Consider the following 12,830-nt stretch of genomic DNA (forward strand, 5'->3'; position numbering starts at 1 on the left):
CATTTTTGAGTTCTCTCTGACCGAAAAATCGCAGAGACTAACAGCAGAGCCACATAGTATGGCACATTACCTAGAGCAAAGAGCAACGAGTGGATGAGATGTGACGCGCCATCCGTGCGGGTGCGTCGTCTGCAGCTAGGCAGTGCCGTGGCTCCCAATGACACATTTGCTACTGCCTTACGTGCGCTTACCTAGGTATTAGGTTGGCTTTGAACATTCGCACTTTGCCCAAGTTGGACGTACAAAAGATACTGTGATAGACGTTAGTGACGATGGAAGCCTTTAGTGCCCGCCTGGCCTTTCCCAACACTCCGCAAGATGGTCTTAGCGGATGGCAATACCCAAGGTAGGCTGGTTGCTGCCGCGAATGGGAGGTGACAGGCGCACCAACTTGTCACAACGCCCAACGTCTGCCAGCCTCTGAAGAAACAAATGAACACTAGGTAGGTACCTTGGACCGTTGAAGCTCACGAATCGGTGTTGGGCATGACACAACGGGAGCACCCTGTGTGCATTTGGTTCAGCGTGATAATACGACGGTGTGCTCTGCCTTTCTGGGATTAGTCTGCGAGTGTACCTCTCAGAGTCCCGCGGTACATCGGCGCGGACCATCATCGGTAAATTTGCATTTGGTGGGGCAGCAACTAGGTACGTATCTTCTACCCTTGTCCAATTCATCACTTTTTTTTTTCCCTCTCTTCCAGTGTTCCTCTTTGGCCCAGAATGGCCATCCCATGGCTGGCACTGCTCATCCTCATTGCCCACCACCAAAAAAAAAAAAAAAAAAGATACACAACTTGCGCCAACATGTCGCTGGGATTACCATCATTTCACTTTCCGTCCCAAAGTGGATCCTCGAGATACTTTCTTACGTATAGGCTTTGTCACAAAATAAGAAGTACCTAGAGCACCTCACCTGGCTGCTTGTTCCCTCCGTTCGCTGTGCCATTGACAAGCATCCGGGTGTCTGGCAACTCTCTTTTTTGGTTTTTTGATCTTATTTTCTGTGTTGTTATTCCCTGCACCTTACTGTAAAGGTACTTACTGCGAAAGTTAAGGTGGGAGGAACACGAACCATTGCTCAAGCTCGCTCCTATCCCCTCGTGCCTCTCTCCTATCTTATCCTTCACACCTCTTTTTATCAAGGTCAGGCAGGTTGTTGCTCCTTTGACCACAAGGTCTTATCCTGTCTGTTTCTCTGCTCTCTTGATCCTCACCCCCCCGCTACCTTACGCCACTTGTGAATACCTTAGTGCCGTGGTGGTCTCCATATCTTTAAAAGGTACCTGGCTGCCCGTTGCATCGCGACTCTTGATTCTAAACTTGCTCCTCTCCCTCTCCCCTTCTGAGCGATCTTCTCCCCCCACCCCTTTTGCAAGGCATCCTCTTCAACAGGAACTGAGCAATCCACTCCCGTCTCCGATTCGAGCACTTCAACAGCTCCTTGCGACTTCGGCTCTCCGCGACCACCACCCTCGATCTCCGACACCTTTCGCAACCACCTCTTTAATTTTCTTTTGCTCACTGGCCGTCCCTCTCGAAAACTTCTCTTCCCCCTCTCTCGTGTCATCGTGGTGTGTGAGCTTTTGAGGCACTTTGCTGCAAAATCTAAACTCCAAAACGACGTCAACGGCGTTGGCTCAACAGGTACGTCCAATACAACCCTCCAATCGGCATTGCACCGCACCGCATCGCACCGCACCGCAGCGCGCATCCCACACAATCCCATCTCATCTCCGTCGCCAAAATTCCTCAACCCAAATTCCAGCCAACCCATCGCTCTCTGCCTCTCTCTTCCACCAAAGACACCAACCACCCCTCCGCGTCTTTTCGCGCACAATTGCCTCTTGCCCGGCTTCCGAAAGTCCTTCAATCACTAATCGCAACAAACAGGCTCCGCCTTCGTCCTCTTCTCTTCGGTCGTTGTACACCAATGCCTTCCTTCTAATAGACGATCTTGATTCACCGCAACTTTCGCCATGATATCCTCGACACTTCTCCCCCGCCGTTTTCGGGGTGAGCAGCCCGCCGCTCAGGCCGCTGCTCCCTCCTGGGTCAACAAAAAGATCACGCCCGCCTTGAAGTTCCTCTCCAAGCTCGCCTGCTCGCACCCTATCCATACCGTTGTCATTGTTGCGGTCTTGGCCAGCACTTCCTACGTTGGATTGCTGCAGGAGAGCTTGTTCGATGCCACCATCAGCGTTCGCACCGCCGACTGGTCATCCCTCGTCGAGGGCAGCCGACGCCTGCAAGCCGGTCCCGAAACTGCCTGGAAATGGCAGAATGTCGAGCCCGAGGCCTCCATCGCCGGTGAAGTCGACCACCAGGCCCTCCTGACCCTCGTCTTCCCCGAGTCTCAGTCTCCCGAGTCGATCAACACCGCCCCGCGCACCCACGCCGTCCCGATTCCCCAGAACCTCTCCATTACCTCGCTTCCCTCGACCTCCAACTCTCTCACCACCTACTCCCAGGACAGTGCTCTCGCCTTCGCCGTACCCTACTCCCAGGCCGCCGAGTTCCTGTCAGTAGCCCAGGAGATTCCCGATGCCACCAGCGACGAGACCGAGACAATGCACGGCAAGGAGAAGAAGATGTGGATTATGAAGGCTGCCAAGGTTCACACCCGCAACAGTCTGGTTCAGTGGGCTCGCAATGGCTGGACAGAGTTCCTCGATCTGCTCAAGAACGCCGAGGCTCTCGACATCTTCATCATGGTCCTTGGCTACCTGTCCATGCACCTGACCTTTGTCTCCCTCTTCCTCTCCATGCGCCGCATGGGCTCCAACTTCTGGCTCTTCACCAACGTCCTCTTCTCCTCCGTCTTCGCCTTCCTGTTTGGTCTGCTTGTCACCACCAAGCTCGGTGTCCCAATCACAATGGTGCTGCTGTCTGAGGGCCTGCCATTCTTGGTTGTGACCATTGGATTCGAGAAGAACATCATTCTTACCCGTGCCGTGCTCTCCCACGCTGTTGAGCACCGCCGGCCGCAAGAGAACAAGGATACCAGAAAGTCCAGCAAGAAGTCCGACGTGTCATCCCCCAACGTCATCCAGTACGCTGTGCAGGCAGCCATCAAGGAGAAGGGCTACGATATTGTCAAGGATTACGCCATCGAGATCGGCATTCTCGTTCTCGGTGCTGCCTCTGGCGTCCAGGGTGGCCTCCAGCAGTTCTGCTTCCTTGCCGCCTGGATTCTCTTCTTCGACTGCATCCTTCTCTTCTCCTTCTATACCGCCATCCTGAGCATCAAGCTCGAGATCAACCGCATCAAGCGCCATGTCCAGATGCGCCGCGCCCTTGAAGACGACGGCGTCAGCCACCGCGTGGCCGAGAACGTGGCCAAGAGCAACGATTGGCCCGAGTTCGACGGCAAGGCCCCCAAGGAGACTTCTTTGTTCGGCAAGCAGATGAAGAGCAGCAACGTTCCCAAATTTAAGGTGCTTATGGTCAGCGGTTTCGTCCTGATCAACGCCATCAACATCTGCACCATTCCTTTCCGCAACTCTAGCTCTCTCCCCAGCTTGTCTTCCCTCACTGGCGGCCTCAGCGCCGTTGTCACTGCTCCTCCTGTCGACCCCTTCAAGGTTGCCTCAAACGGCCTCGACGCCATTTTAGAATCCGCAAAGGCCAACGAGCGCCCCACCGTTGTTACTGTCCTTACACCCATCAAGTACGAGCTCGAGTACCCCTCCATCCACTACGCGCTTCCTTCTCCTGCTAGCAAGTCTGGCCAGAAGCACGAGGATGAGTACGATACTTTCGAGAGCTACGGTATGGGCGGCCGTATGGTTGGCAGTATCCTGAAGAGTCTCGAGGACCCCGTTCTCTCCAAGTGGATCATTGTTGCCCTCGCCATGAGTGTTGCCCTGAACGGCTACCTCTTCAACGCTGCTCGCTGGGGTATCAAGGATCCCAACGTCCCCGACCACCAGATCGACCCCAAGGAGCTCGCTCGCGCCGAAAAGTTTAACGATACCGATTCGGCTACCCTGCCCCTTGGCGAGTACATTCCCGAGACGCCTAGGCCTGCCACACCCGCGGAGACCGACGACGAGTCCGAGACCAAATCTGGTAAACCTGCCACTCCGGTCGAGCAGCGCACCATTGCCCAGCTCGAGAAGATGATTGCCGAGAAGCGTGTGCACGAGATGACTGATCAGGAGATTGTCGGCATGTCTCTCCGTGGCAAGATTCCTGGTTACTCTCTCGAACGCACTTTGAAGGATTTCACTCGCGCTGTCAAGATTCGCCGTTCCATCATCTCCCGCACCAACGCCACTTCCGACTTGACTAACGGTCTCGAGCGCTCCAAGCTTCCCTACCACAACTACAACTGGGAGCGTGTCTTTGGCGCTTGCTGCGAGAATGTCGTTGGTTACCTTCCCCTGCCTGTCGGTGTCGCTGGCCCTCTTGTTATCGACGGACAGAGCTACTTCATCCCCATGGCTACCACCGAGGGTGTCCTGGTCGCCTCTGCCAGCCGTGGCTGCAAGGCCATCAACTCTGGTGGCGGTGCAGTTACCGTCCTCACTGGCGATGGCATGACCCGTGGACCTTGTGTCGGATTCGAGACTCTGGAACGTGCCGGCGCTGCCAAGATCTGGCTCGATTCCGAGGCTGGCCAGAACACGATGAAGAAGGCTTTCAACTCTACCAGTAACTTTGCTCGTCTTCAGACCATGAAGACTGCGCTGGCCGGAACCAACCTCTACATTCGCTTCAAGACGACCACTGGTGACGCTATGGGTATGAACATGATCTCCAAGGGTGTCGAGCACGCTCTCTCCGTCATGGCGTCCGAGGGTTTCGAGGACATGAGCATCGTTTCGGTCTCTGGTAACTACTGCACGGACAAGAAGGCCGCCGCTATCAACTGGATTGACGGTCGTGGAAAAAGTGTCGTCGCCGAGGCTATTATCCCCGCCGACGTTGTCAAGAACGTCCTCAAGAGTGATGTTGACACTCTTGTCCAGCTCAACGTTGACAAGAACCTGATTGGCTCTGCCATGGCTGGTTCCATCGGAGGTTTCAACGCCCATGCCGCCAACATCGTCGCCGCCATCTTCCTAGCCACCGGACAAGATCCTGCGCAAGTCGTGGAGAGTGCCAACTGTATCACCATCATGAAGAAGTAAGTCTCGATTCTGTACCATGTTTATGTGCTACCACTAACGGTCTCCAGCCTTCGTGGTTCTCTCCAAATCTCCGTCTCCATGCCCTCGCTTGAAGTCGGTACCCTCGGTGGCGGAACCATTCTTGAGCCCCAGAGTGCCATGCTCGATATGCTCGGTGTTCGCGGTCCCCACCCCACAACCCCAGGCGAGAACGCCCGCCGTCTGGCCCGTATTATTGCTGCTGGTGTCCTGGCTGGTGAACTGTCACTGTGCAGTGCCTTGGCTGCCGGTCACCTTGTTAGAGCGCACATGCAGCACAACCGTTCCGCACCCCCTACGCGGACCAACACGCCGGCTCCGGCCAGCGGAACCATGACACCCGTCGGCCTGGCCATGACGAGTGCCGTTGAGAAGGCTGCTGGCAAGAGCGCAGCGGCTGTCGAGCGGGCGCGTCGTTGAGTCCGCTTAGTCGCTGTATATACGCAAAAGAAAAAAAGGCATGAGACATAATTATGGAGTTTTGGGGATAGAGTAAACATTACATGGCGATTGATGCACCATTTTCGCATACGCTGCATTGCACTTACAGTAGCAGGGGGAAGAAATCATGCACCTCGCAAGACGGTGCGCTGGCCACGCCAGCTTGTATGTAGAATCAGATACATAAGAGTTTCTTTGTCCTAGACGAGTCTGTTAGACGTCTACCGTGATATCATCCATGTGCATCATATCCTCTATTTACTACAGCGTATTGTTGTCACTATTCACTCAGTCAAGTGAAGGCAGAATTAGAGGAGACTCATTTGGCCATTGATGATCTAATCAATAGGGTCCTTCGCGCCACAATCATGCGCCACAGAGGCGGCTGCCTTGCCGTGTGGCTGGTGGCCCCTTGTCATCCTCTCCACTCCCAAGACAACGACGCTTCAGAGCCTCAAGAGTCTTGAAGGTGATTGTGCAAGTACAACGATTCAAGTCTAGTCTTGAGATCGAAAGATCTAATGATGCGTCCAACTTCAATCTTCCGAATCTTTCAAGACGCAAACTTGCCGCATCACTCTTGAGCCGTAGCCTAGGGCGGTTTGATCAACCAACTTTAGCGATGTTATTGGGTAGCGTTCAAGGAATACCATGTGCAATGATGCAAGAATGCAAGTCCAAAGAGTCGAAACGTACCATAAAAGGCTCGAAAGTACTTTCGGTCCATTAGGCTGGTTCGCGGCTCAAAGGATTTCAGGCGACGCAGGCAGCAACCCGCCGGCCTAGAACCATGCCGCATAACACAAGCCCAGAACCCCGCAGACCTCGGTGTCTTCCTCCATTTTACTGAATCCTATCAAGGTTATCGATAGGACTTTGACTCACAGATGGTCTTGTTCCCGTCAATCCGATGCGTTTCCGGGAGCCGATGACTCTTGACGGCCGTCCGAGCGGGGTACGGCTGCCTACCTATGTCCTGCCGGGTCCCGAGATTCTAGGCAGGCTATCACGGGCTGAGGCATTCTAAAACATCTTGAGGCCTTGGGTTCTCAGTATAAAGAGCCTCGAGATCTAGAGATATCTGGCTTGAAGAAAACAAACCATCTTCTCATCTCCCACAGACTCCACTCCTTGAAAAACCCCAAGACCTTATCATCAAGGCCTCCACAATTCACAATGGCACGCACCAGGCAAACCGCCCCCGGCCCGGGCCAATATTCAGTTCAGCAGCCCCTTGATGAAGAGGACCAGGAGGAGATCAATGGAGTTCTCACCGAGGAAGACAAGAAACGTCGCGAGGAACTTGAGAAGGCACCCATGCAGATCGAGGTCAAGCACCTGGAGAAGCGGTGGACAAAGAAGGGACACCCATACATCACCGAACCAAAGGAAGACGAGGACATTCCCCAAGAGAAGATCAACTGGTACGAGAAGTATGCACTCTGCGTAAGTACTCCTCCCCACCACTAGCTACCTTCTCCTCTCACACAGACGCATTCAGATTACGCGCCAGTATGACGGCCAGAACAAGTACATCTGCCGTACCTCACTTGAGGTCAACTCTCCCGGACTCAAGAATATCTTGGGAGACGTCATTGGCAGCAAATATCCTGGCCAATCCTACCTGACTTCCAACATCACCGTCGACTTCCCTCCCCGTAGTCTCTACCACTACCGTCAGGAGCTGGCCGACACCGCTGTCGACCACGAACCCGGTTCCGATGAAGCCAGGCACCTCCCTCTGCTGCTCAGCTTTATTGACGAGGAGTTCCACGATGCCATTGTCGACGGCGCAAACCTTCTTGAGCAGGGCTTGATGAGCTACGAGCACCTCTGGACCATCTTCCGTCCAGGGTGCCTCGTCTACGCTACTCGGATGAGCCAGGCCCGCGTGTACAAGCTCAATAGCTACCAGTATACCTGCGGCCAATGCCCCGGTCTCCAGCTGAGCGTCGAGTTTGTCGACTTTGACGGTGACGACTTTGGCACGAGATACGATTCCCTCTTGATTCCCGCCTTCTCTGGAGCCTCGCCAATCGCCTCTCTCAACGCCCTTCCTTTGGCGCACCACCCTGACCCTGACGCCGTTTCGCGCCTCCTGACTGAGCGCGGTCGACGATGGGAGGCTCTCGCCGGCCAGAATTTCCGTCAGTACAAGGGCGTAGCGTTGGACCCCCGCAATCGCCGCTTCAACATTGATGGCCGGGTCATGGTCGACGCCGAGACTCACCACCGCATCATGGCCGACTACGCCTTTAACGTCAGCTCGTTTCCCAAGGCAGCAGGCCGGAAGCGGAAGCAGGACGATGAGAGCGACGACATGGAACTCGTTCCAAAGGAGACTGCCGAGTTTGCGACTCTGACGGACGAGGAATGTCTGCTGGCCAGCCCCATGGTCCGCGGCTTCAGCTTCACTGAGAAGAAGTTCCTCGACTTCTTCGTCGACAAGATCAGCCCAATCGAGTGGAACACGCAATGCTTCGAGCAGCTCGTCCTTCCAGACTCCCAAAAGGAGCTTGTGCAGGCTCTTGTCGCGGAGCACACCGCCCGAACCACCGATCCAAACTCGTCAGCGTTTGATGACATTGTCAAGGGCAAGGGCAAGGGCCTCATTCTCGTCTTGCATGGTCCTCCTGGCGTGGGAAAGACCTTGACGGCGGAGTGCGTGGCCGAGTTCAGCCGTCGGCCGCTGTACATTGTCTCCTCGGGCGACCTCGGTACCTCGTCAGCGGTCCTGGACGACAAGCTGACCAAGACGCTCGATCTGGCGAGTACCTGGAAGGCGGTGCTCCTCATAGATGAGGCCGACGTCTTCCTCGAGCGTCGATCACTGCACGATATGGAGCGCAACAGTCTCGTGTCCATCTTCCTGCGCACACTCGAGTACTACAGCGGCATTCTCTTCATGACGACGAACCGCGTACGGACCTTTGACGACGCCTTCAAGAGCCGCATCCACGTGCCCCTCAAGTATGACGACCTGCCGCGAGAGAGCCGGTTGAAGGTGTGGAAGAACTTCCTAGGCAACGTCGAGGGCGGTGTCGACATTGACGAGGATGGGTATGAGAAGCTTGCCGGGGGCAAGTTGAACGGGCGGCAGATCAAGAACGTGGTTCGGACGGCCAAGAGTTTGGCTGCGCACAAGAAGCGGAGATTGGATTGTGAGCAGCTGCAGCAGGTTGTGGATATCCAGATGACGTTTGAGAGGGAGCTGGACAGTGTGGATGGTGACATTGATGTGGTTGTACGATAGAGAGAGGGGACTCGGAGTCGGTGTAAACGGGAGCGGAAGCCCACGGGAGCCAACGGGATCGGCGCGTTGGGGGAGGGCATGTTGGTGACCTGTGCTGATGAGTTTTCCGGGGGAGCAATAAGATTAAGTTCGCTTTCTGTCATCTCCGCGTTCTTGACTCCGCAGTCGTTGAAATGACGACGTGCGATGTTGTTTGTTACCAGTGAGGAGCCAACGGCTCGCGCGAAGCCCCCAGAAACAAACAGGGTAATGAGAGTCGAGACTCGGGACGCAAACGCAAACATCGCTGGTCAAAGACAACATGGCAACCAACAAGAATATGACCCCACAGCTAGATGAATGGACGGGTAGATACTAACGAACGTCAAGGGGAAAGGCGACAAACATACCCGATTCTGCAATGATGGTGGCGGAGTCCATCTTTTTTTGGACTGTCGTCCCGGTAGACAAACGCAATGCCAGGTGCCCTGAAAGGTTCAATTTGTTGGTCGTATCCTTTACGGGTTCATCGACGCTATGTCGTAATTATGATGGCGACTGTCAGCAAACCCGACGACAACGCTCACCTCTGTACTACTTCAGCACTTCTCGTTCTGTCCCAAGATTAACACGACGACCGTGGGAGTTCGTGATCGAATAGCGCTTTCTTGTTGTCAAGGCAAGCTGGACGCTTCCCGAGAGTCACTTGCAGTCTTCCAATCCCAGTCCTGCTTTCCCCGTATTCACATTCTGACCCTAAATTCCTGAGCATGAAGCTTTCAAGTAAGTGTGCTCAATGACTCTCGGCAGATCTCAATATTGCTCCAAGCTGAGAGCACCTCAGCTCAGCCCAGACTTGCCTCTCTACCGAAAGAGCCCTAGTCCCGGAGGCGGCTCACACGCTTGTGGCGCCCCCCTCACGAGGACTCGAGGACCGGCAAACCCGCCAGAGCCAATCGCGCGAGACGCACGACCAGTTAGCGTGTATGGTACCGTGCCGCCGGGTCACGCCAAGCGGACGCCCCGTGTCTCGTTGGTCTGGGGAGATTGGGTGCCTCCTTTTCTTGGGTTGGGTGAAGTTTGGGTGAAAGCTGGCAAGCTGGGTGAAGTTGGGTGTGTTGGCCCTGGCCCCCCCTGGGAAAGTAAACTCCAGCTCCGGGGCGGTCTGGCTTGAGACGGGGTGGCTGAAAGGTTTTGAACCCATCTAGACTACAAACAGACTAAGCGAATTGCAAGGGTGAAACTGTGAGTCGTTGACGCGATTGGTTCGGAGACGAGTTGTCATGGCATGTCGTGCTCAGTCTAGATCTCTCCCTACTTCAGAGGTGAACAAGTCATGAGCCGTCGATGCTCGGAGCTTCTTGTCTCCCTCCTTTCACCTTGGGTAGGCCCGGTAAAGGCGGTAATGACAGGCATGGGGAAGCCCTGGCCCTATGTTCTTGGAAGGATAAGGTCTGCGGGAGAATTCCCTTGTCCACGCCCTGGCTCAGGTGCCGATTCAATGGCTCGATTTGGTCCAACTAATTCCCGGTACTGCGGTCAGCGAACGGTTGCTGTCTTATCAGACTGGGTCGAGACATGCCACTCCAAACAGAACACCGTCATATGCTTTGCCTGGACGGCGCGGATACGCGGTCAATGAGTTTGACTACGTCCAACTCGCTTCCACACTAGTTTCCCCGGCAGGCACACGCACGTTTTCGAACCTCCTTGGCGCAAACGTGGGCAATATTGATATATCAGGGCTGTAATCCTTCGAGTTGGCATATTCTGTGCTTCTCCATATCCAACGTCCGGGCAGAGCATCTTGACAGAGTGCGAGAAAAGTCCTTGCATGGCCCGCAATGATTTTGGAGCAAGGAGGAGTACGCCACATGCCGCCTTCAACATGCATTTTACTCATTTGACAGCTGCGCCTTCTTCTGCTTCCCCATCTACGACGAGGGACTATCCAAAGATAGATGTTGAGCTTTCGGTTATTCCTTGCTCTGGGAGTGAGGGTTCATGGACGCTGGGAAGGCACGTTCATCCAAGGCAATGGAGCCAGGCGCGGAAGACATATGATACGTGCTTGATTGTCTTTCTTGAGTTCTTCACGTATGTCGACCTCGTTTTACTGTCTGGGGATCACAGCTGACTCTATCTAGTACTATGATCAGCACCGCAGGAGTATGCTCTCCTCAGTTGTCTTCCACCTGAATAAGTATGTACTGATGCTGATATTTTCAATAGTCACCGGTTGCTGGACACATTTACGACGATCTCAATCTGAGCCCAGTTGCAGCGACTTGCATTTTTGTTTCAACGTAAGCGAGATGGAACAAGGGGCACTTTTCCACTACTCAGATCACTCACATTGCCACATAGATATCTCATCGGCCAGACTATCGGAGGAGTCTTCTTCCCACCTTGGTCAGAGTCCTTTGGCCGTAAGAAACTCTACGTAATCAGCACCGGCCTATACAGCCTGTCATGCATTCTCGTCGGCAAGGTGCCCACAATTCCTGGCATCGTTGTCGGTCGTTTCATCGGTGGACTGTTATCGTCTGTCCCTACCATTGTTGCCACGGGCAGCATCGAAGATCTTTGGGACACCAATGCGCGGGTATGGTGGCTGTACTGGTGGTCACTGGTCGCGAACCTCGGGATATTGACAGGTCCGGTCTTCAGTGACTTGGTAATGAGAAGTACTCACTGGTAAGACCATGATGTCTGGCTCAGCTTGAGTGTACTATAACTGATCATGGACTCCATAGGACGTGGGTGTTTTACACTGCGGCCATAGTCACAGCATGCGTCACGATGCTGCTCCTCACAATCAGGGAGTCTCGTCCCTCCGTCGTACTAGCGAGGGCTCAGGCACTCACCGAAGTCCAAGGCCTAAATACCAACACCACCTCACCGGACAAGGTTTTCCCTTCGACTCACGAGAAGCTCGACCTCCTCCGCCCCCTCCGACTCTTCTTCACCGAGCCAATAGTCTGCCTCGCCGCAGTCATCAGCGCCATCGCCTTTGGGCTCGTCTACCTCTTCACCGAGGTCCTACCCCTTGTCTACGTCGACATGGGCTTTACCGATGCATCGGTGAACTTACCCTTTCTCCCTCTTGCAATCGGTATGGTCTTCAGCGCACTCACACGTCTTTACGATCGTCGAGTCCTTGCCGAGAGGATGTCAAGATCGCTACCACTCACACCCGAGTCGAAATTCGCAGGCTTCATCATCGGAGCCCCGTTGTTGGCTATCGGCCTTTGGTCATTTGCCTGGACTATCCCGCCCTACACGACATCAGCACACTGGGCTATCCCGACGATAGCACTCGTACCCATAGGCTACGCAGTCAACGAGTTTGACTACGTGCTGGCTGGATATCTCACCGACTGCTATCAGACATACTCGGCCAGCAGCTACGCTTGCATGTCACTCTCACGTTCAACTTGCAGTGCAACGTTTCCTCTCTTCGGACGAGCACTGTTTGACTCCTTGGGCTTCAACGTCGCAACTTCCGTGTTTGCAACTCTGGCCACGGTTCTGTGTGCTGTACCTCCATTGTTGTTGAGGTACGGGGGTACACTTAGAGCCAAAAGCGCGTTCGCGAGCAAGGATTCGAGAGATCTGGCTACCTTGTGAGGGGGTACTGACCCCTTTCCGTGTACATATTCATACAAAACTTACATACGACGTTTACCAACATGCAAGTATTCAGAGTACAGTTCAGAACGGAGTCGGTGATTGTTGCAATAGCGGGGGCACAAGTGAGCATGAAGCATACTATTGCTATTACAACTAACTAGAGCTAAGTCAACATACCCACTTCCTGGCACCCCCCTGTTTCTGGCACCCACAAAAACGCGAAAATCCACCACAACCCAATGCCCACCCCCAACCTCCTTTTATCACAACATTTTCAATTCGCGTCCAAATGGGCTCATCTTTTGCACATGTCTTCTTCTATATATAATGCCTCAATATACCGAAGATCAGCTTCGTCAGGCTCTCGAGGA

At 54.3% G+C, this 12,830-nt stretch overlaps 3 protein-coding genes across 3 annotated transcripts; all 3 read left to right on the forward strand.

Moving 5' to 3' along the window:
* Nucleotides 1-1,979: 1,979 nt before the first annotated feature.
* On the forward strand, nt 1,980-5,573 carry CTAM01_12565 (hydroxymethylglutaryl-coenzyme A reductase; the record flags this gene model as incomplete). Its single annotated transcript, XM_060528570.1, has 2 exons — nt 1,980-5,131; nt 5,183-5,573. The coding sequence occupies 2 exons, from the start codon at nt 1,980-1,982 to the stop codon at nt 5,571-5,573; spliced, it is 3,543 nt and encodes a 1,180-aa protein (XP_060376845.1).
* A 1,197-nt stretch (nt 5,574-6,770) lies between these two features.
* Nucleotides 6,771-8,847, forward strand: CTAM01_12566 (AAA family ATPase; the record flags this gene model as incomplete). Its single annotated transcript, XM_060528571.1, has 2 exons — nt 6,771-7,040; nt 7,096-8,847. 2 exons carry the CDS (start codon nt 6,771-6,773, stop codon nt 8,845-8,847), a joined length of 2,022 nt encoding a protein of 673 aa, XP_060376846.1.
* A 1,867-nt stretch (nt 8,848-10,714) lies between these two features.
* CTAM01_12567 (fluconazole resistance protein 1) lies at nt 10,715-12,456 on the forward strand (the record flags this gene model as incomplete). The annotated part of the gene is made up of 5 exons (XM_060528572.1): nt 10,715-10,923; nt 10,974-10,995; nt 11,059-11,132; nt 11,194-11,523; nt 11,583-12,456. 5 exons carry the CDS (start codon nt 10,715-10,717, stop codon nt 12,454-12,456), a joined length of 1,509 nt encoding a protein of 502 aa, XP_060376847.1.
* Between the last annotated feature and the right edge of the window lie 374 nt (nt 12,457-12,830).

Source organism: Colletotrichum tamarilloi (genome assembly GCF_030869305.1).
Source record: "Colletotrichum tamarilloi strain Tom-12 chromosome Unknown Scaffold_78.1, whole genome shotgun sequence".
NCBI lineage: Eukaryota > Fungi > Ascomycota > Sordariomycetes > Glomerellales > Glomerellaceae > Colletotrichum > Colletotrichum tamarilloi.